Source organism: Mustela nivalis (assembly GCF_964662115.1).
Source record: "Mustela nivalis genome assembly, chromosome: 1".
NCBI lineage: Eukaryota > Metazoa > Chordata > Mammalia > Carnivora > Mustelidae > Mustela > Mustela nivalis.
This window is the reverse complement of record NC_139020.1, coordinates 208,754,432-208,777,352: the sequence shown is the minus strand read 5'-3', so window position 1 is coordinate 208,777,352 and position 22,921 is coordinate 208,754,432. Positions and strand designations below refer to the sequence as shown.

The following is a 22,921-nucleotide window of genomic DNA, read 5'->3' as shown; positions in this document are numbered from 1 at the left end:
GAATACAAGCACTGTCGTTTGAGTGGGGCGCGTGCCAGGAAGGACTCCAGGAAGGGACTGCTAAAGTGCGAGGGAGCCAGGCAGGGTCGCTCCCACAAGACCTGCGGGGCCATCCCCGACTACCCACCCAGGCCCACTGTTTGTCCCAAGAACCAGCCAGCTCTGCTTTCTTTAAAACCATTTACTTACAAACTTTAATTCAGCAAAGGAAGGTCTGTGAGGGAGGACTGGGGAGACGACACCCCCCTGGAGTGGATGTGGACCCCCCAGAGTCAGGGGAGGGAAGCTGGTGGCCCAGCCGGCCAGAAGGAGGGTCCAGGCCGACAGGTCCTGCTGGTAGGCAGGGGCAGAGCTTATCTGCATGAAGTTACTGGACTGGGCACTGGGCCAACAGGAGGCCAGCTCCAGGTGATCTAGCCTGGGAATGGAGAGGCGGAGCTCATCTTCAACATGGGGGTAGCGGGGGAGGGGGTAGACAGCAGAGGCTCAGTGAGATGCACAATACCCGACTCCCAAAGACTGACAGCAAGACTGGTTTAAGCTGGCAGAGAAAACCTGTCTCTGCACCTAGGCCTGGGCAGGAAGGATGATAGGGTTGTTTTGCCAAGACCAAGGCTTTGGCCTTCTACTGTCCTCAGAGTGGGGACCCTGGGTAGAGGGGCCCAATCCCCAGGCCAGAGCCATTTGGTCCTGAGTCAAGCTTCCGGAGCTCGGCATCTAAGAGGCTCTGACCGCAGGTCCTGGGACCCGGCTTTAAGGCATCAGAAGGCAAGGGAACAGTGGCAGGGGCCTGGGGCCCCCCAGCTGGAATACAGGCCAGAGTGGGCAGGCAGGGGCAGGACACAGCCATGCCTGCAGCAGACATGAGAGAAAGAGGGCTGAGCCATTTCAAACCGAAAAGAGTGGAATGAAGGCCCAGACATGCTGGACCTTGAAGGAATCAGAGCTGGGGGTCGTCCTGGATTGTTTTAAAAAATAATACAAATTAGAAAAGGAAACAAAAGTCAATTGTCAAAGTTAAAAAAGGGACAGTCTCTGATCCTCACGGGAGGTCAGGGGAACCTCCAAGGCACTCGAAAGGCCAAAATACAGGAGTGACGAGGCAGGAGAGGACTCCCAGAGAGACAGACACAGGTGGATATGGGGGAGGGGACAGAGAGCAGGCGAGGGCCCCTCTCTCTTAAGGCTGTAGAATTTCCATGCCGGGAGCAGGCCAGAGGTGCACAGCGGCCCCCAGACTCCCCCACACTCCTTGGGTTCCGGCTGGTTGGTCAACAAAGTCTTTTCAGAGATTTTTCTATTACTGAAAGGGGGAAAGAAAAAACACAAACAGAACTCCAGAAAACCCAAAAGCGATTTGGTGCAGGCCCTTGAGCATCTCTGGCACTGGCCCCCTAGAAAATCCTCTTGCGCTTCAGGTAGGAATCTGCGTAGTGGCCCCCAAGGCCCTGGGAGTGCTGGCCCACGTAGCTGCCTTCGGGGCTGGGCTCGGGTGAGGGCAACAGGTGGGCAAAGCTGCGTTTCTGGCCACCCAGTGGGGTCTAGAGACAGAGGGGACGGGGTGGCAAGTCAGGGGCCATCCAGGGGCCACTGCTCCCCAGCCTGGCATGTCCTCGCTGCCACCCCCCACCTCCCCACCTCATGACCCGTACCTTCAGCAGGTGGCTGTGGCCATTGGGCCCGGGACCGAGTCCCAGGAGCCCTTCTCCGGAGCCCAGTGGAGAGGAGCCGACCGCCTGGGAGACATGGGAGAAAGATGGAATGGGAGAGGAAGTGGTCCCCAAGGGCCAGGGGAAGGGGTTTTAGGCTCGAATCCTGCCTCTGCCACTCATCAGCTAGGAGGCTAGGGGAGGAGGAGTTCTTTTTTTGTGAGCCTGTTTCGTCCTCTGTCTACTGGGGTTAATATCGCCCACACCATAGGCCACTGGAGAGGGAGTGAAAGGTGACCAGGAAGGCTGGATATTAGGGGCAAGACAACACAGGTGTGGGGAGGATGGCCTGTCTGAGCTCAGCCCTGCCTAGAACCCCACTCTGCCACAACCTCAGCCAGGACCCAGGGACCAAAGGTCACAGGAGCCCCTGTATTCTGGCTGTCCCTAGGGCAATTGGTGGCTGGGGAAGCTCCTCACCTTGTTAAGGTGGCTCTGCTTGAGGCCAGCCTGCAGGCCACTGGTGAAGTAGGAAGTGGGCGAGCCCGAATAGAAGTGGGAGAGGGTTCCCCCACCGCCCCCGCCGCTCCGTTCTCCGAAACCACTGGGTGGGGGGGACATCTGCAGAGAGGGGGCGGGCCGAATGAGAGAGAGGACTAGTTCCACCTGCTTTTGCAGACCCTCCGAAATGCACCCCCACCCGCTCCCTGGACACCAAAATGCCCCCTGCACCAGTGACTAGCTTTGGTCACTGGGACGAGCAGCATGATGGCAAAGGCAGAGGGGCCTGGCCTCCCTGCTTCCTCTGGGGAGTCCTGGGGCTACCACCACCATATGTGGGCCACTCTCACAGGGTGGTATGCTGGAGAATGAGCTCCGGGAGCTAGTCATTGTCCCAGCTGAACCCCCCACCGCCCCGCCCAGTAACTGCTAGGTATGTGACTAAAACCAACGCAGACGACTGAGCCCCAGCTGAGCCACCAGGGAACCACCCGCTGGCCTCCGTGACGGAGAAATCAAGTATCTGCTGTTCTGAGCCACCAAGTGATAGGGCTGCTTGTTATGCGGCAAGAGCTGACTGATACACCCAGGAGGCAAGCTGGCCATGGCAAGCCCTTACTTTGTGTCGGCTGGGTCTGTGAGGCCCTAGTGTGGGCTCCCGTGGGTGGGAGAAGAGCCGCCGAGGTCCCACATCCTGAAGGAAAGGGGGAGAAGCATGTTGGGTCGGAGTCCACGCCAGCCTCACCCCTGGCTGAGTTCCAGGGCTCTGCTGCTCCCGGGGAAGTCTGGCCCCCTCCAGCAGGAGGCACACTCGACTGTGTGTGGGCAACTTCCAAGTGCAGGCTGGGCAGCTGGAAGGAGACAGGGTGTGCGCCCCACAGCAGGGAGGGCTTCCACATCGGCCCTGGAGGCGGCTGCTGTGAAGGCGTGTGGCCCCCGTGGGGGAAGGTGTTCACAGTGTTTCAGGAGCAGCTGCCCATCTGGGGTGTGTGAGGTCTTTTATACCTTAGCGTCAACATTTATCTCAGTTGTTATTTGTTTTTAATCCAGCGTGGGCCAAACAATACAGGGGGCCTGCCAGTGGCCGGGCTCCAATGGCTGACTGGGATTGGGGGCTGGGATCATGGAAGGAACAGCTCTCCAGGGACAGGGACAGGAGTCGGAGAAGGGAGAAGACAGAAACCAACAGGACACCGCGCCTTGTCTCGAAGAGACAGAAGCACAGCCTAACGCCTCTCAGGAGAGACAGACAGACAGAAAGCAGGTCTGATGTGCAGAGACAGACCTGTGACTCGGGGCAGGGACTGTGTGTGGCACCTTTCCCCCAATCTCCCTAGTGCTCGCCTGGCCATCAGCACTTGAGAAATAATGCTCTGGAGAATGACCTGCTCTAAGGGGACAAAGGGCCACAGCAGCGGCCCCCGGGAGGGCTGACCACACGGCGGCTAGGTACTCACCGAGGGGTAGTCGAAACCACAGCTGTCAGGCAGCCCTGGTTCAGGGGGCAGGCGGGTGCTGGCGAGAGGGCTGAGCAGGCGGGACTTGAGCTGGAAGGCTTTGCTGCTGCCGCCGCCGCCGCCGCCACCTCCAGGGGCTGGGGGGTTAGGCAGGTGGCCCTCAGCCAGGCGGCGGCTTCTCCCTGTGCCTCCCCAGCCCCGGGCCTCCTTACCCGCCAGGTTGCTGGCCGGGAGTAGGCTGTGTAGATTCAGGTAGGGATTCAGGGGGATCCGGAAGTCCTTTGGGGGTTCCCCCAGCAGCGAGACCTGTGGTGGAAGGGCTGGATTCGCGAGGGCCCCTGGCAGGCGGGGTCTGGCAGGGCAGGAGGCCGGATTGGTACTGGATACAGGGTGGGGCCTTACCCCAGGGGGTGCTGGCAGAGGTCCACTGTCTTTCTGGAGGCTCCTAAGGCCGGCGCCTCGGAGTCCCACTGGGGCCGGGGGTGGAGTGAGCTGGGCTGCTGGGGGACCCAGGCCTATGGCTTCCCGGTCACCGGCAGAGGGACCAAGGAGTGGTGGCAGCAGAGGTGGTGGCTTCCCTCGCCGAGGCGGCAGCTCCGGGGGCAGGGCCCCCCCTACAGGGAGAAGGAGGTATTGGCGCCCAACCGGAAAGGACCCATCTTCCAGGGGTCCTGGGCCTCCCCTAGGACTGGGACCAGCAGGTACGCACGCGGTGGGCACTGCGGAGAGCCCTCTAAGCACGTCGCCTCCCAGGCTCCTTCCGGCCACCCTGGGAGGTGGGGGCCCAAGTGACGGCTGGGGTCACTGAGACCCAGAGAGAGATGGGGTCATCCACCCCCACCCGGTAAGGAAAGGGGCTCAGAAAGGGGGAGAGGGAACGGGTCCAGAAAGATGAGTAGGGGCAGGGTCTGTGTTACCTGCAGGCAGTTCCCCGAGGAGGGGGTTGGCCGGCTGGGCCCCAGGCTGAAGGGCGCCCAGGGGAGAGTCTCCCAGGATCCCAGGCTTCTGGAGACAGAACACAATCGGCTGGAGATGGGCCAGCGTGGCCCGGGCAGGAGGCACCCAGCACGCCCAGACCGCAGGCCCAGCCAGTCACAGGCACACACGGACATGGGCTCCCACATCCCAGCCATCACCCTTCCGGCCACCCAGTGGTGACAGAGGGCCTCCAGCACACCAGGCCCCGGGAAGACCCGGGGACATGCACCTTATGCTCAGGATGTTAGGGCCCACCACCCTGCACTGCCAGCCACTGTCAGACACACGTAAGATGACGGTCCTTCCCAGGCACACACTGTCCCACACCCGGTCCCCTTGCTGATGATCAGGGAAGCACAGTCTCCAACACAGGGTAACAGCCACACGTGGAGCCACTTTCAGCCCCACAGGCCCCTGAGGCTGTCAGTGATGGTCACACACCCCCACGTCACTGACTTGACCCTAATGAACCAAACCGGGTAGGTCAGCAGCATGTGTGTGGATGTGTGTGTACAGGGGTGTGTGTGTGTGTTATCTTGGTCTGTACAGGTCTCCATGTCTGTGCGTTGAGAAGGTGGGAGTGAAACACCAGCAAGCGACTCTCCTGTGAAGCCTGGACTTTCTCTCCCAGACTGTGTCATCGCCGGAGTCCTGAGCACCTGCCTTCACCCCACCGACGAGAAGCCACTGGCACATGCGAGCGGGGTGTGACGTGGACCAACATGGAGCCGGGGTGTGCGTATGGATACGGAGGGCCCAGGGCCGTGGGCCGTGCAGTTACCTTCTGACTCTGGGTCTGCAGGGCGAGCTGCAGCAGTGCGGTGGACAGGGCGGGCCCGTTGAGCAGCGGCATGGCCGGAGGTGCGCCCAGGAGGCCTGGGGGAGATCGGGGAGTGAGCGGTGAACCCAGGATGGAAGCGCCTGCCCCCGTGAAGCACAGCCCCGGGCTTGAAGCTCCCTGAAAGCAACCAATATCCCCCAAAAGAGGACCAGAAGGAGTGTGCCGCAGGGAGGGATGGCCCTTTCACTAGCCTGCCTCTCTGCTGCTAGCTCTGCTTCCCCCGGGAGGGGCTCGGGGCCCTGCTCCCTCTGTGGTGCTCTCCTCCAGCCCCTGCTCATGGGCTCGAGTCACTTAGCAGTTGGATGGGAAAACAGTCCATGGAGGCGCCGGGTTCCAAGAGAGCTGCGGACCCTGGCCGCCACTTTGCCTGGCCCCACCTTACCCTGCTTGCCCCCTGCACTGCCGTGGAGCAGGGGGTTCAACAGCAGCTGGAGGGAGGCGGAGGGCCCCAGGTTGTTGAGCAGCTGCAGGAGGTTGGGCTCGGGCAGGAGCCCTTTGCCCCGATTGAGGGCCTGCAGAGAGAGAGGGAAGAGCGGCTTAGAGCCCCGCCGGGCCGCAGGGCCGCGGGCTCACCCGTCCCTCTCATCCTGAGTCCAGCTGACACCCTGACTTTTCAAGAGAGGAGGGTCTGGCCCCTGGGTGCCCACCCCCACCCCCGGGGGCACACCTCCCAGGCACGCACTCACCGTGGCCTGCGCAGCGATGAGCGCAGCCAGCATGCTGCGGCCGGGGGGCCCAGGGGCACAGAAGGAGACGCGCAAGTGGCTGCCCCCCAGCGCCAGGCCGTCCGCCCGCTGCTGTGCCTCTTCGGCCATCTCTGCAGTCTCGTACTCCAGCACAGCGAAGCCCTTCAGCTGCCCATCCTGGCCGTATGCCAGCTGGCGGGGGAGGGGGGCGGGGGGCGGGGAGGAAGACGTGAGCACCCAAGTGGCAGTGGCTGCTCTCATGTGAAGTGACAACAGTGCCCAGACTTGGCTCCTCCTGACAGGGAACCTCTCCAGACGGGGTGGGTTTTTAGATCTATACTCTTCTGAGCCCTGTTCTTGCAACAGCTCATCGAATCTTCTGGATGGCCCTAGGAAGCTGCATCCTACCCATTTTTCAGAGCGGACAACTGAGGCTCAGAGGTTGACATGCCCAAGGTCACGCAGCTGGTTAGAGCACAAAGCTGGGATCCACCTCGCATGGGTCAAGTGCCCTGGGCCTCAGACCAGCGCCACCTGGGGACTCTGATGGGGACCACGAAGCACACGAAGGCGCAGGGAGGTGGAGTTACAGAGCTGTGAAGGGGTGCTGGGGTGGGGAGAGATGGGTGGCTCTGACACTGCTCCACTGAGCCTCAGGCTGAAGACACGCAGCCAGGGCTGGAGAGAAAGGACACAGCTTGGGGGTGAAACACGTGGCCTCCAAGCTCGGGTTCAAGACCAGACGTGTCAGTTGAGAGGGAAGGAATACAGCCAGTCAGGGCCCCCACCTCTCCTGACAGCAACCTGTGGGTTAGGCCCACAGTCCCTTATGCAGACTCTGGGGTCAGATGTGTCCCGGGATGGAGACGTTTTTGGAGGATGCTGCATGTGCTGTGTGTCACGTGTTCGCTCCCCCACCACCCGGGTCTGTCTCTGCAGCAAGACACAAAGATAAAGGCCACAGGTACCCTCCTCCCCGCCCCCGTCAGGTCAGGTCAGGCTGTGCCACCATGTGAGCCTGCCACCTGCTCAGGGAACAAATGGGCACGGTGGTGCTGTCCCAGGGCAGGCAGATCCCAGGCGAGCGCCCGGTCGGACTGTGCCCGCCGCAGGCTGGGTGCCATGGGGGCTGGCCCAGCATGTCGCAGAGCCTGGCACGGGCAGCGCTCCCACTCTGCAGGGGAGGAAACGGGTTCCGACAAGGGCAGTCCCTGGCCTGGGCCACAGAGCCGGAGCTGGGAGCGGACAAGGCCATGCTGCTGCCCTCAAGAAACCACCTCTGGGCGGCTCTGGCCGTTTCAAGAAACAGTGATGCTCCTTGGTCCCCAGCGATGCATGTCCATCCACAGAGGACAGCAGGGCCCACGAAACGAATATGGGCATCCCTGACAGCAGTGAGAAAGCTGTCTTACGTCTGAGCATGGAAATATTCCCAAGACCAAGCGGAAGAACCAAACCAAAGCAGGCCCGGCCGTATCTGGGTCAGGCAGAGGGCAGCGCAAGGACATCCGCACGCATCTGCTTGAAATGCGTGGTAGAATCTCGCCGGAAGGAGACACCATAACCGGCTCTGGGCAGGGGCTGCGGGCAAAGCCGCCTTTGCCACTGACCTTCTGCACCTGCTGAATTTCCAAACAGGACTGGACTGTCCATTCGCAAAAATAAATAAAACGGAGAAGGCTTCTGACAACACCCAGAGCCTTGGGATACCTGCTTTATTAGCGTCTACAGCACCGCTGGAGACCGGCCCACGAGGGGCTGGCAGAGTGCGCAGAGTGGGCCGCTCGGGCGCTGCCTGATGGGCTCAGCTTGGTGATACTGAGAATGACACTCCCCACCAGGACGGCCAGTTCCCAGCTCTGCGTCCCGCCTTCTTGGAAGGTGAGGGTGCCCCACTCAGGACTGGGGGACCCTGGGGTCAGCGGCTGGACCTCGACCCCCAGGGCCCTCTTATTGGCAGGCTGGTGTGGGCACCTCACTGCACATGCCCAGCCCTGGGCCTCGCTCTCCTCATCTGTGAGCTGGAGCCAAAAGGAACCCACCTCTAAGGGTGGTTGTGGGGATTCAAGGAGACGCTACTCCCCGGGGGCAAGGAAGGGAGGTGCTCTCGGCGTGCCCCTGCTCCGGGTGCCCAGGTAGGGGGGCTCCGGCTGTCAGCCTGCCTCTACTAAGCACTTCAGCTTCGCCTCTGACCAAGGCCCAGATGCACATCTTCTAACAAAATGTTCTCTTGCAGGGGAAGAGAGAGAAGGGTCAAAGGGCAAGTGAGGCTTCACGGCTCATAGAGAGGGAGAGTAAGGCTCAAACCTCAACGTGCCTCACTCCTGAGTCCGGCCTCCATTCAACCAGGACACGTACTCTAAGTGGAACCATGAGCAAGGAGCCATTTATAATAACTCAATCACAAATCACTGCTAGCCCCATTTCCAGATGGGGAAACTGAGGCTTGGAGCGAGAACTGATCGTTGGTCAAGGCCCTGCTGTCCCACCCCCGCAAGACAGGACAGGGCTGCCAAGCTATGTCATCTGTGTCCTGAGCCCTCCACCCGGACCTAGCATGTGGCAGGTACGTCACGGAAGGCAGCAGCGTGACCAATTGCAGAGTGAGCGAGGCATGGGCTTTCTAAGACAGTGGAGTCCCCAGGCCCCAATACTCCATTTACACGAGGGAAGCGGGAGCCGCCCCTGGCCATAGAACTGGGGGGATATGGGGTTAGAGCCTGTACGGCAGCTCCGTCAGGCTGCCTGGGGGCCCCTGGAGCCAGGCTGTGGCCTTCCAATCCTGGCCCTGCCACGCCCCTCTGGCTGTACAGCCCCGGGTAGGGCACTTGAACTTGTGCCACCTGAAAACGGGGTTATTATCTGCCTCCGTGGGCAGTTCTAGGATGAAGGGATTCTCAGCAACACGCTCAGCGGGTACTGAAGGAGTGCCTACGTGGGGCTCTGTGGGTAAGAGGAGTGGGTCTGGCCTGCTCTCACACCCCCGTGCCTGCCACAGGGCCAGCCACGCACACTGGAGTGCATGACACATGCCACTCGGATGAAACAGATACCATTCTGCCGACCTGACGTGCCGAATCCCTTTTTATGGAGGGAAACTGTGACTCAGAAAGTGACTGACTTGCTCAAAGCCACAGGGCAGGGCTGGAATCTAGCCAAGCCGGACGTCCTGACCTCCAGGCTCACACGGGACTGTGGCTGTCTTCGGACAGCCTCCCCAAGGCCAGACCCGGGAGCCACAAGGCCCCTCTGCAAACGTCTGAGGAACACGGGAATGGGAGAGAGAGGTGACCAGCCTCGCACCCAGCTCTCTCAAACGCGGCCTCACCTGCACTTGATAGGAGGCTCAAGGCCACCAAGGTTCAGCAAGTCGCTAAAGGGTGCCCAGGAATCTAAACCCCAGCCATCTGGCTCCGGGCTGGGCTGTCACCCACTACACCACGTGGCCTTTCTAACAAGAACCCCATTCAAAGTGGCACCGCCGCTGCTTTACTGAAAAGGGACTCAGGAGATTAGAAAAGGCAGGTGACTCCAAAGGGCCCATCCGAGGCACTCTGTCCCTGGCCCCGATCCCCCAGGCTCCTGCACCAGGCCCAGGGCTCACCTGGCAGAAGGTGGGCGTGTGGACCGCCGACAGCGCCCGGCGCAGGGCGTCCACGTCGCTGAAGCCGGGGGGCAGGCGGTCGACACAGAGGCAGCGGGAGTGCAGCAGCACGGGGGTCAGCTGCCCGGCGTCCGTCCAGTGCACGTAGAGGGTGCGCGGGCCCAGCGGCTTGCCCAGCAGGTCCGACTTGGCACGGGCGGCCGAGTCCTTCTTCATGTACTCCGCGAAGCCATAGCCCTTGGAGTGGCCGGTGCGCTCGCTGTAGACCAGGAAGCAGCGCTCCAGGCTGCCGAAGGGCCGCACCAGCTCCTCGAACTGCTGCTGCGTGAAGCTGGGGGGCAGGTTGGCCACGCACAGCAGCGCGTCCGTGGGCTGCAGCTGCACCGACAGCTCGCGCTCCCGCAGGCGGCTCTGGTGGAAGGCGCTGATGGCAGCCTCTGCCTGCTCCCCGTTCAGCAGGGTCACAAAGGCTGCAGCGGAAGGGGGTGTAGGCTCAGGAGGCACCCTGAGGGGCAAGCCCCCCCACCTCCCTCTATACCTTGCATGACCTCAGAATACCTAACAACCAGAACGTGTCAGAGACCGGCCGAGGGAATGGCTGGCAGCCTTGAGGCCCGGGTGCGGGGCCCTCCTGCCTCCCTGAGCCCTGCTCCCTGCTCTCGTCCCCAATCCCCACCCACAGCAGGGCTCACCCAGTGTGTGCCTGGCTGGGTCCTACATGCATCTAACTCAGGGGCTGTGTGGCAGTGGTTCAGGATGTAGTCGCTGGGGCCTGGGCTTCCAGTCCAGCCCCTGAATGGCTCTGGGGAGCTCTGGGGTCTCAGTTTCTTCATGGGAAATGAGAGAACTTACTCCTGACCACCCCTGTTGGGCCAGCAAGGAAACAGGTCCAGAGCAGTGCCCCCTGCCCCCATCGAGGAGCCTGGACTTGAACCCAGGCAGGCAAGCCCCAGTGCCCTGCTCTGCACCCTTCCTTTACCACCTTTCCAGGCCACCAACACCTCTCATATCCAGTCCCACCGCCATGCCTCGTTTGCTCTCCACCCAGCAGCCACAGGGAGCCTTTTAAGAGGATAATCAGATGGCATCGCGTCCTTGTCTAGGGCTGGTTTCTCATTACAGGGGCCAGTGGGTCCTGTGCGGCCTGGCCCACCAGCCTTGCTGAACTCCTCTCCCATCTCTTCACGGCTACTTCCTGGACCGTGCCACGCCCACTCGGCCCCGGACCTTTGCTCCCGCTTTTCCCTGAGCCTGGAAGCCAGACCTCCATGCTGCTTTGCCTGGTTAACCCGATCTGCCCTTCAAACATCACTTCCCCACAAAGCCTAGCCTGACTTTTCCTGTTGCAGATCTGGAGCTTCTGGTCGCGTGTGTGTGCGTGCGTGTGTGTGTGTGTATACATGCACGCGTGCAAACCTCCATGTTTGCAGCTATTTGAATAACACCCTTGTCTGCAGACTACAGACTATTCTCCACTCGATTAACAGTTATGTACCCGGTAGCTGGCATACAACATTCAGTCACCACTGCTGGAAGAGTCTATCAATGAGAACGTCAGTTAACCTCCGGATCCCTGATGCCCGGCAAACACACATACTAGGTGCTCAGTAAATACTTTTGATGCACTGCCTCCACCTATATTAATAAGCACCCATTAGGTGCCAGGCACCCCCAGCTTTTTAGATATTTTAACAGGTTTGGCCTCGTGGCTAACCCAAGCAGGTCATGCCCAATTTGCAGGTGAGAAACTGAGGCTCCAGAGGGTAAATCACTTGCCTGGGGCCACAGAGGGTGGCCAGACCAGGACCTGAACCCAGGTCCGTTTGCCTCCTGCACCCAAGATCTGAACAACTTTCCTAGCCTGCCAGGTGGGTCGCAAGGAGTTACCTGTCCTCAGCTCCTCACCCATCTTACACACTGCAAGGAAAGGCCCCAGTAGATTTAATACTGGCACAATGCCTGGCAGGCACAGACACCCACAGTGAGCCTCCCATGCCTGGTGGGCAGGGGAAGAGGGAGCGCCAAGGCTGACAAGACCCCTCCTTGTTCTCAGGAAGCCAGCCACGAAGTGTAGGAGGCAGGTGAGCGAGAGAGTGACAAGAGCCCAGCGTGACAGTGCTATGATGGGCAGGGCGTTCGGAGCACAATGCAGAGCTGCCCGATGCCGCCCGGATGGCACAGTGGACAGCTAAAAGCACTGGCAGAGGGAACAGCCGAGAACATGATGGGTGCCCAGGGGGACGGTGAGGCCGGGGCCCATCCCTGCACCATAGTGTCAGCAGGAGCCTCAGAGATGTTGAAGAGAGAGAAGAACAATGAAGGTTACACCTGGATTTGGTCAGATTTTCAACTGGATCAGAGCTGGCTACTGGGGGGAAGACATGAAATCATAGGGGCAGACGAATCAGAGGGATGCTGCCTTTTTGGCAGAGACTGGGTCAGATGGAAATTGAGGGAATTAAGGGATGCCAATTGTTCTGGAGGACTTGAAGGAGAGGACCAGACTAGGCCTGGGTGACTGGCTGGCTGGGGGGAATGGCATGGGCAAGTGGGGAGCCCAATGTTCAGGTATCTGGCTAGGCAGCCCAGGGGAGGAAGGCCAAGGCTGCCCCACAATGGGCACCCAGGATGAGAGGCAGAGTGGGACAACAGTCTGTCCTATATGGCCTAGGGGACAATGTTGGGCCTGAGGTTCAGGACAGGAAATGTTGGGCCTAGACCCTCCCAGTTTCAGGGACTGTCACCTCCTGCCACTAGCCCAACCCACAGCCGCACAAACCTGTCCCTTTGTATTTGTCCACAAAACAGTACTTGAGCTCATAGTCGCTGAGCAGATCATGCACTTCCTGTGAAGAGAGAAGCCAAAGGATAGAGTCACCAGGGGCTAAAGGCACCCACCCAGAGCCACCTCCACATGGACCACCTATGAAAGCAGATCAATCAGCATACCCATCTCACAAACGAGGGAACACACACAGCCAGGATTCAGAGCCTAGCTGCAGACTCCATGCTTTGAACTAACACAACACAACTGAAGAGTCAGATGGGTCTGAGTTCAAGTCCCAGGTCTGCTGTATGTCCTTAGGGAAGTAACTTCAATCCATCTGAACCTTGGTTTGCAAGTCTGACTCTTTCCAACATCCCAACAAATTGGGCATTAACCCATTTTGTAGATGAAGAAACTGAGGCTCAGGGATGCAAAGAAACATGTCATAGGTCATGCAGCTGGTCAGGGCAGCAGAGAAAATGCCAGCCAGGGGGTACCTAACTGGGGACACTGTGTACTTAATAAGAGCACAGTGCATAGCTTCACATGCCTCCCAACTTCCTCCTGCTGACAGGGCTGGCCTTCTGGTAAGCTAGCTTCGTGAGCAAACTCTGGGGCCTGCTACTGCCAGACACACACCATGTACCCTGAGGAGAGTGTTCCCAACTGAGAGATGGTAGGCATTAGGAGAGCCAGCTCTAGGAAAAAAACAGACCATACTTAGTGGCACCTGCCCCAGGTGTGTCCTCAAGTCTGCCCCTCACCACACTCTGAGACCCCACCAGCCATGCGCCTACTGGTGGTTAGGGAGAGTCAGTGGCAGATGTGCACGTGGGTCAGAGAGCAGAGATTTCTCAGCAGCAGGGAGAAAGAACCCATCCCACTGTGGCAGGGCAGGGCCGACTAGATGCAATCTCTTTGGGTCCAAAGAGCACTGGGAAGCCCTACCCCATGTAGGCCCCAAAAGAAGGGCAGCCCTGGCCAGATCAGTCAAGGGAGGGGTAACAGAACAGTGGGGGAGGCCTGCAGGTCTGTGAGCTGGGGGAACTAGACTCAATTTTTCCGCATTAATCCAGAAGCTTTAGGGGAAGAAAGACCCCAGGAGCTACTACAACTTCCGATGTCGCAGAGGGGTCGATAAGCGCGTGCTATGGAAAGGTATACTACAGTGAACCCTGAAACTTCTGGATACATCCCGCCTACCCATAGGAGAGGGGGTGGGGCAATACACAATCAGAGCAGGGAGCAACTGCCATCCATACTTCCACAGTCCCAATATAGCAGCTCATTCACAATCCCCCAACCAGGCCAAAGTTGCCCGCCCCCTTCCAGTTCCCCGCCCCCCTTCAATCACTTGGTTTCGTCCAAGCCTGTGGTCGCCCCTAGCAACGTCCTCCCTCAGTCTAAAGTTGGTTTCTCCCTCCATCACTGCCCACCCCCACCCCCACATCCTGCTCTTGGTTTCTCCCGATCCCGCACTGATCCCGCGCTTGGACTCTCCCGCCGACGCCCCCAGCGCAGGCCAGCGTTGGTGTCGCCCGGTTCCCCCCGCGCACGCGCACGGTGGTATTTCCCGCCACGCTTCCCCCCCCCCCCATACCTGGTTGGTCACGTCCCCCGGGAGGCCCCGGATCAGTATCTTGCGGCGGTTACGGAACTGGCGCTCGGTATGTTCTAGGCGTTTCCGGATCTCTTCTGGATCTAGCGGCGGCAATTCTTCTTCGGGCGCCCGGCGCTCCGCGGCATCATCAGCTTCAGCCTCGGCCCCAGCCTCCGGGCTCAGCAGGGGCCGGTGAGTAACGGACACGTCGGCCGCCATCTTGGGAAACCCGGCGCCTTCTGGGACCAGCGAGCCTGGGCGGAGCGGCATAGAGCGGCAACGAGGGCACGCCCGGTGATTGGCCAGGATAAGCCCCGCCTCCTTTCCCACCCCCTCAGCCCATTGGCTAAGGCCCAGCCCGCCTCTCAGCGTTCAAGTCGCGTCTGGGCACCACAGGCTCCACCCCTTGCTGCCACAGAGATGTCACTCAAGGGACGCCAAGCGCAGTGGGTGAGCTCCTCAGCACACGTGGAATCAAGCCACAGACTTCGGATTTTGAGAGCTTTATTGGTGCGGAATCCGGGGATACAGTCAAACCCCCCATCGTCTTTGGTCCAGCATTACCCCAGCTGGAGGTTCAGGATGGATCCTCCCCCGCAGACTCCTCGGGCTGCCTAGAAGTCAGAGGAAACGAAGTGCTCCCCTGGTTCACATGGTAGATGCCACCATGCCTATGGACCCGGAAGACGTACAGTAAGGCAGCGCAGATCGTCACCACGCCCAGGACCGCTAACATCCCCAGGACGATGCTGACGGCGCGGGCGTTCCGATCTATGCAGAGAAGCAAGAAATAAATACACACGCTCTGCCGCCCCACGCCCCCGCCCGGGCTTGCCCGTCTATACCCGCGGCCCCATCTTGGCTCACCCAAAACGTTCATCACCACGGTTATAGTGTGTGTGCCTCGTGAGCTGGCCGCCTTGCAGGAGTACGTTCCATTATGATTTAACCTGACGAGGAATGGGATCCCGATGGGCACCTCGAGCCGGGAGCCTTCCTGGAAACAGTGCAGCGTGGGGTCCGGGTTGCCCCGAGCCTGGCACTGCAGGACATGGGTAGTCCTATCTTTCCACGTCAAGCGTTGAGGACATTTGGCTTGGTCAATCTTGGGACCGTCTGTGGAACAGTCCAATGATAAGACACACTCGAGGCACAGTGGGGCAAGGGAGAGACTTCCCACCAAACCAGTATATGTGCTGCCGAAGCGAGCACAAGACTTCCCACCAAACCAGGAGAGCAAGGGTTTAAAGATCAGAGTGACCTACTCACACAGGACACGCAACTGGACGCTGCTGTTTCTGTGTAAGATCTCCCCATCCACCCGGAGGGTCGCACTGCAGAAGAAAATGCGCCTGTCCTCCGTCTCGGTGGCGTTTAGCTGAAACTGGACAGGCTGTCCAGGGGCCGGAGCTGGAATTCCATCCAGTGTGACCTGAACTCGGGGTCCGGCCAAGCAAGTCACAGTCACTGCAGTCCCCTCGGGGGCGCTGGGCTCACTCAGGTTTAGGATGGGCCCCTGGAAGCCTAAAGACGGGACATTTCCCAGGTCACTGACCACGCCCCTCACATAGGACTGTCCCCGCCCTCCACCTGCCTCTTTCTTGGAGTATCCAGGCCATGCCTTTATGCTACTCTGTGCGACGCCCCTAGCCCCCGCCACCCCCGCCGCCCCAGTCCAGCTTGGGGTAATCTTGCTACATATACACCCTTCGGGTAATTTAGGCCTCGCCCACACGACAACCCCTTCCTCTCTGCTGGCTCAGACCCCACCTCTCCAGTTTAGTCTCCGCCCTATATATGTCACTCCGTTCCGGATACTGACGCCCCGCCCCTTGTCTCCGCGGGCCTGCTGTCTTGGCTCCACCCCCTCTTACTGTAGATGGTTATGTTCTCCCGGGCCTCCCAGCTGACGTTCGCCAATGTCATGTTGCAGACAATCTCCTGGGCACCCTCCTGCTCCATACTCGCTGTGGCTGTGGCTGTGGCTGTGATCGTGTTCTCGTGACTCTCGAGTGTAGAGTTCAGCGTCTGGTTCCCCAGCGCCAGGTGGACCTGGACCTCAGAGGCGGGGAACAACCCATCCAGGGTGCAGTTCACGGACCAAGTCGTTCCTACCTCCAAGAACCGAGGGACAGTGAGGTGTGGAGTGGTCGCGGGCAGTGCTGGGGAGAAGGGCGGACGTGAGCAGGAGGAAGGTCTCCCAGAGCCCTGGGCGTCCCTTTCCCCATGGAATGCTCACTGTCCCGAACCAGGGTCCTTCTTTCCCAGGATATCTTGCGGCCTGGCTCACCCCCTTCCCAGGACACACCCCCTTAGACTTCTCGTTAGTTACCGGGCCATGAGTCTCCCAGCTGAGGCTGCACAGTCCTCAGTGGCCAAGGGCATCCCTTCCCAGAAGCCGCTGAAGTCCAGTCCACTCCATTTGCAAGAAACCTCCCGGCCAGGGTACCCCTTCTCTGGCTCAGCTCATCACCCACCCTCTGCAGTCTCTTCCCTCACCAAAGGTTTGGAGCTGCCTGGGGGCCGAGCTGTTCTGGAACAATCCCAGCCCTCCGGGTCTCAGGTCCAGTTCCGTGCAGCAGGAGAAATTGGCGAGGTGGTCATCTCTGCTCGCCAGCATCGTGACCGTGACCTCGGCGGGCTCCCCGACGGCGGGCTGCCGGCTCAGCTCCTCCTCCCCGCGGAGCAGCACCACGGTGAGGTTTCTCCGGGGCGCCCCGCCTGCCACCTGGCAGCGCAGGGTGAGGTTTTCTCCCACGGGTTGCCAGCGGGGCAGGGGTAACAGCTCCACACGCTCCGGGAACCCTGGGGCGGGGTTGGGAGTGGGGAGCGTTGTACTCACCAGCCAGCCCTACAGCTCCCACCCCAGGGAGCGGAGAGAAGGCTGAGGGTGGCCCAGGGCAGAACTGAACTTTGAGTTAATAAATGGGGAGGGCTGAGTACTGTGCCAGAAGTGTTTGCTATTGTCCTTAACATCATGATTATTATTTCCTGTTTTGTGGGATCCCTTGCCAGGAACTGAAAGAGAAGTCAGTTTCTATTCTGTTCCTGAGAAATTCACAGTTGAGAAAAAAAAGGGGGGGGGGAAGAAAGGGGACTAATTTATGACCACTGACAATGTTATTAGTACTTATAAAAGTTCCTGTTTATTTAGTGTTCCTTAGACTTTCCAAATGTCATCCTCCTTCCTGCACGCAGCAACCAAGCGAAATCTCTGTATCCTTCTGCTTTACGGTTGAGGAAACCAAGGCCCAGAGAGGTGAGAGTAAGGTGATCTACTCAAGGACACAGAGCCAGAAAGGGTTAGAAGGTGAGTCACCCAAACTCCAGGCCCCTGTGTATTTCCCTGCCTCCTTGATGTCACAGCCTGGGACTCCCACAGCCCACCTCCCAGCGTCTGGCCTGGACTCTGGCCTTGGCCTTCTCAGTCAGTCCCAGGCACTCAAGGCTCTTCTGGGGCAGCCTCTCAGGGTGCCTTGGCACTGCCCTGAGGGACTGCTCAGCCCCAGGCTGGCTGGGTCTGCTCCCAGCAGCAGCTGCAGTGCCCCTCCTAGGCATGCGGACCAAACCCCGGACCCCCTTCAGGGAAGCATCTTGGGCCCTCGACAACTCAAGCCTGGATCTCAGCTATCACACGGAGGCCAGTGCACGGGCTGCTGTGAAAAATAGCTAACATCTTCCTGCAGGTGTCCCCCGCTTTCCAAAAGTTCATGACTCCACTTTGGTGAAAGCCCAACATTAATTAGCACCTGTTTTCGCTAAGCAGAACTCAGAAGAGGATTTCCGCTTTTAAGAAAAATAGCCAGGGGGCGCCTGGGTGCCTCCATCAGTTAAGTCTCTGCCTTCCTCTAAGGTTGTGATCCCAGGTCCTGGGATCCAGCCCCACAACGGGCTCCCTGATCATCAGAGAGCCTGCTTCTCCCTCTCCCTCTGCCCCTCCCTCGGCTTGTGGTCTCTCACTCTCTCTCTCTTTCAGATAAATAAAATCTCTTAAAAAAGAAAAGGAATGGAAAATGGCCAGGGGCGCCTATGCACAGTCGGTTAGGCCTCCAGCCCTGGGTTTCTGCTCAAATCATGATCCCAGGGTCATGAGATCGAGTACCACGTTGGGCTCTGTGTTCAGTGCAGACTCAGCTTGAAATTCTCTCTCCCTCTCCCTCTGCCCCTCCTGCTTGTGCTCCCTCTCAAATAAATAAATCAACCTTTAAAAAAAAAATTGGTGAAAAGCATAGATAGCATTCAGTGTTGGTTTTGCAGGGAGGGGTTATAGGGCAGCAGATATCACGTCCAGTGGGAGGGTCGCCCAAGGTCCTTCCCTGGGATGGCACTCAGCATCCCAGCGGCGAGCCGCTGGAGCTCTGACCTGCGTCTGCGAGCATCAGGACTTTCTCCCCATTTATTTTGTGAGCCTGTTAGCAAAATGTGTCCGTAAGATGTATCAGAAAAGCCTAGGAGATGTTATTTTTGGCATCTGAGAATGCTCAAGATTTTCTTCAATAGAAATTGATTGCTTCTTCACTTTCCATCATTTTTTAAAAGGATTTTATTTATTTATTTGAGAGAGAGAGTAAATGCACACAAGCAAGGGGAGCAGCAGAGGGAGAGGGAGAAGCAGGCTCTCTGCTGAGCAGGGGGCCTGATGGGCTCTATCTCAGGACTCTGGGATCATGACCTGAGCTGAAGGCAGACACTTAAGGACTGAGGCCCCCAGGCGCACCCACTTTACATCATTTTGACTCACAAAAGGTTTCACAGGAGTGCTTTCCTTTGGAAGCAGGAGAAGCCTGTATTTACAATTTTAGAGTATTTAACAAAAAGGGCCCCCATCCAGCCTCAGGCACCAGGGGTCAGAGATGGTGGCCTGTGGGCCCATGCTAGTAACACTTGGGAACTCAGGGCTGGGGTGGGGTGGGACAGCCCCAACATGGAGCGTTTGCCGATTTCTGCAGTGTAAATACTCCTACTCTGGCTGCTTTTAAGCTACCCAGCGTGACTCAGGGTCTCGAACGGATGAGTGCGTTTGGCTCCTGTAAGCCAGGACTGACAGGCTTCCGCAGAACGCTGGACAGAGGTATCTGGGACACACAGAGATCCGCACTTTACACAGAAATGTGATACAAAGACATAAAAGCACAGACGTGTCCCGACACAGACCTCCACGCCCATCACACACAAATACACACCGACACAGAAACACACGCTCACACACAGAGACACACATAGGCGCAAATCCTGAGCCAGACCTACCCACACTCACATTCACATCCACACACGCCACAGGCACACACAAACATGCAGACAGACACTAACGCCTGTGTACACTCCACACAGACTCGCAGAGATGATGACACACGTATTTACATGCACAGACATGCACATGGGGACACAGACACAGGCGCACACACGGTCCCAAGCATATACCACACTTCTCTATGAAGGCTCCGCCAAATGGCTGGGACCAGGAGGGGCGTGCTCTCTTTTCTGATCTATTGGATTCCTTTAAATGCAGAGAAACTCTGGCAGGAAGCACAAGAGACTGGTAACAGGAGCGCCTGGGTGGCTCAGTGGGTTAAAGCCTCTGCCTTCGGCTCAGGTCATGATCCCAGGGTCCTAGGATTGAGCCCCGCATCGGGCTCTCTGCTCCATGGGAAGCCTGCTTCCTCCTCTCTCTTTGCCTGCCTCTGCCTACTTGTGATCTCTCTCTGTCAAATAAATAAATAAAATCAATAAAATCTTAAAAAAAAGAGAGAAGAAACTGGTAATGGTGGGGATTGGGGAAGACTCAGCTGTTAGGAGCAAGGACCTGAGAGCCAGATGACCAGCTTCTCCACTCGTGGGCTGTGAGCCCCGACAAGCGACTTGACCCCACTGAGCCCTCTGTCCTCATCTGCGGAATGAGACTTCGCAGATGAGGACAGAGGTTCCTCCCCCAGCCTGGGGCTGCTTACGGACTGAAAGAGCGCCCAGTGTCCACATGAAAACATCACAGCCAGCACTAGGAAGAATGGAGGTTCTGACTTTGATGCCTTTTTATAACTCTTGATTTGAAACCACATACATGATTTATTACCTGCCATAAGAAATAGAGAAAGAAAAGAAGGAGATGTCGTCGAAAAAAGTGCTTGATGGGACCCAAGTAAATTGATTCCGCAGCTGTTGCCTTGGCATATGGTTGAGATGCGCCTCTCTCTCTCTACACACACACACATACACACACACACGCCCAGGTCCACACTCTAGGTCAGAGCCCTGGTCCATCTCTGCAGACTCAGGGTTCCCTGCTCCCCCACACCCCTCGCTCTCTACCCCCCAACTACTGCCCCAGGCTGGTCCCACCTCCAGGCTCCGTCACTCACGGTACTCTGTGATGATCAAGAAGCCTATCATCTGAACACCATTGCAGAAGCCAGAGCAGAGGACCTGGGTGTCACCAGTCACATTGAAGAGCTGGAAGGCCGCCCAGCCCAGGCCATTGCCCACAGGTTCCTTGGATAGGGATGTCTCTAGGGTGATGAGGTTGGGATTGGGGCAATCCGTACTGCAGTTGACCAAGAAGGACCCCCCGGCAGGCACCACGGGGCTCTGGACCTCCACCTTCAGCGGGAACTGCTGTCCTGGGGCACCTGTGGGGAGCAGAGGGACACTATGGGCCGGTGCCTCTCCCCAGCCCCCCACAGCGCCCCCCTCTTAACACCACCTCCCTGCGTTTGTGGCGCTTCAGTCCAGTGGGGAAGACAGATGATTGGTCAGGAATTGGGGAAAGCCCTGAAGAAGGCTAGGGGAGACCCTGATCCAGCCTGGAGGAGGAAGTGAGCCAACAAAAGCTTCCTGGAGGAGGAGGCAAATCGGGCCAGCTCTGAAGGGAAAGTAGTAGGGGTGTTCTGAGTGAAAGGGAAGAGATCCCGGCAGAGGGGAAAGTAGAGACAGAGGTCTAGGGAAGGAGTCTGTGGGTGGGTGGGGCGGGGCAAGTCACAGGGCATCAGGGCATCAGGGAGCCCTGAAGGCCGAGGTAAACAGCTGCTCTGTTGAGGCCGCTGGGTGAATACCTGTCAGATGCGAGTTTAGGGAAGTGTTACAGGGCCAGGAGCGGGGTGAGGGAAGCTCTGCTTCATCAATTCCCGTCCCCACCCTGCCGGCCCTCCGCCAGTACCCCAGCTCCAGTCCTCCCCAGCCTGACTTGCCTCACCTGGGGGCAGCAGACAGCAGACGAGAAGCAGGGAGATGAGTGGAGTCCCGCAGGCCCTGGGCAGCAGCCCCGGGAGCACCATGGTGGCCAGCCTGTAGGAGAAAGTCGCCCTAATGAGGTCCAGGGCAGCCGGGGGGGAGTGGGTGTGGCCCCCACGGGACGGAAGCCCAGCCACAGTGTTACAACTGCAGAAGTCCAGGGGCGGCTCTTCCGGCCAGCCCCGGAGAAGAGCAGGGGGTCCGGAGTGGGGGGGACCCCAGCGAGGTAGAGGCTGCTGGTGGGTCTCGGACGGGGCAGGCCTGACTCACACCATGGCCCCCAGTGATCGACAGGAAATGCTAACACAGTTGGCTTCCTTCGTGCTCAGTACTAGGAAGCCTGGGGTGCGTTGGAGGAGGTGATGAGACGCCTCCTTCCTGCTGAACTTGGGTGAAGGGGGTGCTCGGTTTCCAGAGAGGAAGTTAACAGGGGATCTCCAGGCAGGCAGTGTCCTTGAGGTGATGAGGTGGGGTTGCACGAGGGCAGTGGAGGGACTTGTGGGCAGGATCTAAAGACGTTAGCATGGGGACCTGATATTCCCAGGATGAGGCAAATAAGAGACTTGGGGGAGATAATGAGGGTGCCCTAAGATGAGTAGAGACATGAAAATGAACAGAAACCACGTTGAAGGGGCCCGGGTGCCTGGCTCTGCGTTGACTTGTCTGAGTGGCTACTGTGGGGGCGCTTTAACTCGGAAGATCATAGAGGATCCCCCCATTTCCTGTGTGTCCTGCTGAGGCGGGGTGTTTGGAGTAGAGCCAAATCCTGGGCCGAATCCAGCTGAAGGTGCTACTTATAATTGGCCCTTCCCTCCATCCTCAAGAGCCCCCCTGCCTCCCCTTGCCCCCTCCTCCAGGGGCAGCAGCTTTCTCTACCCCAAGAAAAGGGTCTGGGGACCCAGGTGGGCCCTCCCACTTCCACCTGCTCCATCTCCCGAGCTTCAGACCTTGTCTCGTGTCTCTGATCTGAGCTCCAGAGAGGAACCTTGTTGAGGTCCTCGAGGGCAGCCAGCATCCACGCACTGTCCCCATCCCGAGACCACGCCCCCTGCTCTCTCAGCTGGAACATCTCCCCCCTCCAGTTGGGTCTCTCCCCTGCTGCCCTGCCCTGGGGGGTGGGGGGGCGGGGAGGTCGGGGGTGCCCCCCCCCCCGTCCATTTCCCCTAAAGTCCTGAGAGGGCGCCTAAAACCAAAATCAAAAGTATTTGTAAGTAACCCTGGTCTCCCTCCCTTTTCTAAAGTTCCATTACGCCACTTGGCTTTTACGAAAGATCTTCATTAGTACCTGTTTTTTTAACCAAAGGAAATCTGAAGAGAATTTTCCTTTTTAGGAGAAAAGATTAAAAGCGAAAATAGTATTCAGCATTGGATTCCTAGTGGACGTTACAGAGGACGGTGCCCAACTACGCAGTGGGAGGGGCGCCCCAAGTCCTTCCCCAGGAGGACACTCAGCATCCCAGCAGCGAGCCGCCGGAGCTCTGACCTGCGTCTGCGAGCATCGGGGCTTTCTCCCCATTTATTCTGCATCTGGGAACACTAACAATTTTTTTCCACATAAATTCATAATTACTTCTTCACTTTAGGCCATTTTTGACTTATAAAAGGTTTCATAGG

The 22,921-nt window shown here is 58.7% G+C and overlaps 2 protein-coding genes across 5 annotated transcripts; both read right to left on the bottom strand.

The window, feature by feature from the left end:
* Positions 1-166: 166 nt before the first annotated feature.
* Positions 167-14,464, bottom strand: RAVER1 (ribonucleoprotein, PTB binding 1). 3 transcript variants are annotated; one of them, XM_082731860.1, is made up of 14 exons: positions 14,084-14,464; positions 12,496-12,562; positions 9,717-10,186; positions 6,113-6,304; positions 5,809-5,938; positions 5,367-5,461; positions 4,525-4,612; positions 4,010-4,221; positions 3,820-3,913; positions 3,608-3,744; positions 2,770-2,844; positions 2,130-2,270; positions 1,653-1,736; positions 167-1,541 (listed from the first exon to the last, which is right to left on the bottom strand). In XM_082731860.1, the coding sequence occupies exons 1-14, from the start codon at positions 14,351-14,353 to the stop codon at positions 1,395-1,397; spliced, it is 2,202 nt and encodes a 733-aa protein (XP_082587986.1). In that variant the 5' UTR covers positions 14,354-14,464; the 3' UTR covers positions 167-1,394. The 3 variants fall into 3 exon arrangements, 2 of the variants coding, with proteins under 2 accessions (XP_082587986.1, XP_082587985.1); XR_014312106.1 differs by lacking the exon at positions 3,608-3,744; XM_082731859.1 differs by having other exon boundaries at positions 3,608-3,913; positions 14,084-14,462.
* A 108-nt stretch (positions 14,465-14,572) lies between these two features.
* On the bottom strand, positions 14,573-22,353 carry ICAM3 (intercellular adhesion molecule 3). Of its 2 annotated transcripts, none has more exons than XM_082731862.1 (8): positions 22,255-22,353; positions 21,270-21,361; positions 20,440-20,706; positions 16,583-16,888; positions 15,958-16,245; positions 15,353-15,607; positions 14,951-15,199; positions 14,573-14,854 (listed from the first exon to the last, which is right to left on the bottom strand). In XM_082731862.1, exons 1-8 carry the CDS (start codon positions 22,320-22,322, stop codon positions 14,661-14,663), a joined length of 1,719 nt encoding a protein of 572 aa, XP_082587988.1. In that variant the 5' UTR covers positions 22,323-22,353; the 3' UTR covers positions 14,573-14,660. The 2 variants fall into 2 exon arrangements, with proteins under 2 accessions (XP_082587988.1, XP_082587989.1); XM_082731863.1 differs by lacking the exon at positions 22,255-22,353 and adding an exon at positions 21,578-21,691.
* Between the last annotated feature and the right edge of the window lie 568 nt (positions 22,354-22,921).

Excerpts from the sequence above, each read along its gene's own strand:
- RAVER1 (XM_082731859.1), bottom strand. The coding sequence starts at position 14,353 with ATGCCGCTCCGCCCAGGCTCGCTGGTCCCAGAAGGCGCCGGGTTTCCC. Across the intron at positions 10,187-12,495 it reads GGACAAATACAAAGGGACAG|CCTTTGTGACCCTGCTGAAC; the intron begins GTTTGTGCGGCT and ends CTTCCGCTGCAG. Across the intron at positions 1,542-1,652 it reads GCCACAGCCACCTGCTGAAG|ACCCCACTGGGTGGCCAGAA; the intron begins GTACGGGTCATG and ends CTCTGTCTCTAG.
- ICAM3 (XM_082731862.1), bottom strand. The coding sequence starts at position 22,322 with ATGCTGGCTGCCCTCGAGGACCTCAACAAGGTTCCTCTCTGGAGCTCA. Across the intron at positions 15,608-15,957 it reads GGAGAACATAACCATCTACA|GCTTCCAGGGGCCCATCCTA; the intron begins GTAAGAGGGGGT and ends TCCCGTCTTTAG. Across the intron at positions 14,855-14,950 it reads CGTGGTGATGAACGTTTTGG|ATCGGAACGCCCGCGCCGTC; the intron begins GTGAGCCAAGAT and ends TTCTCTGCATAG.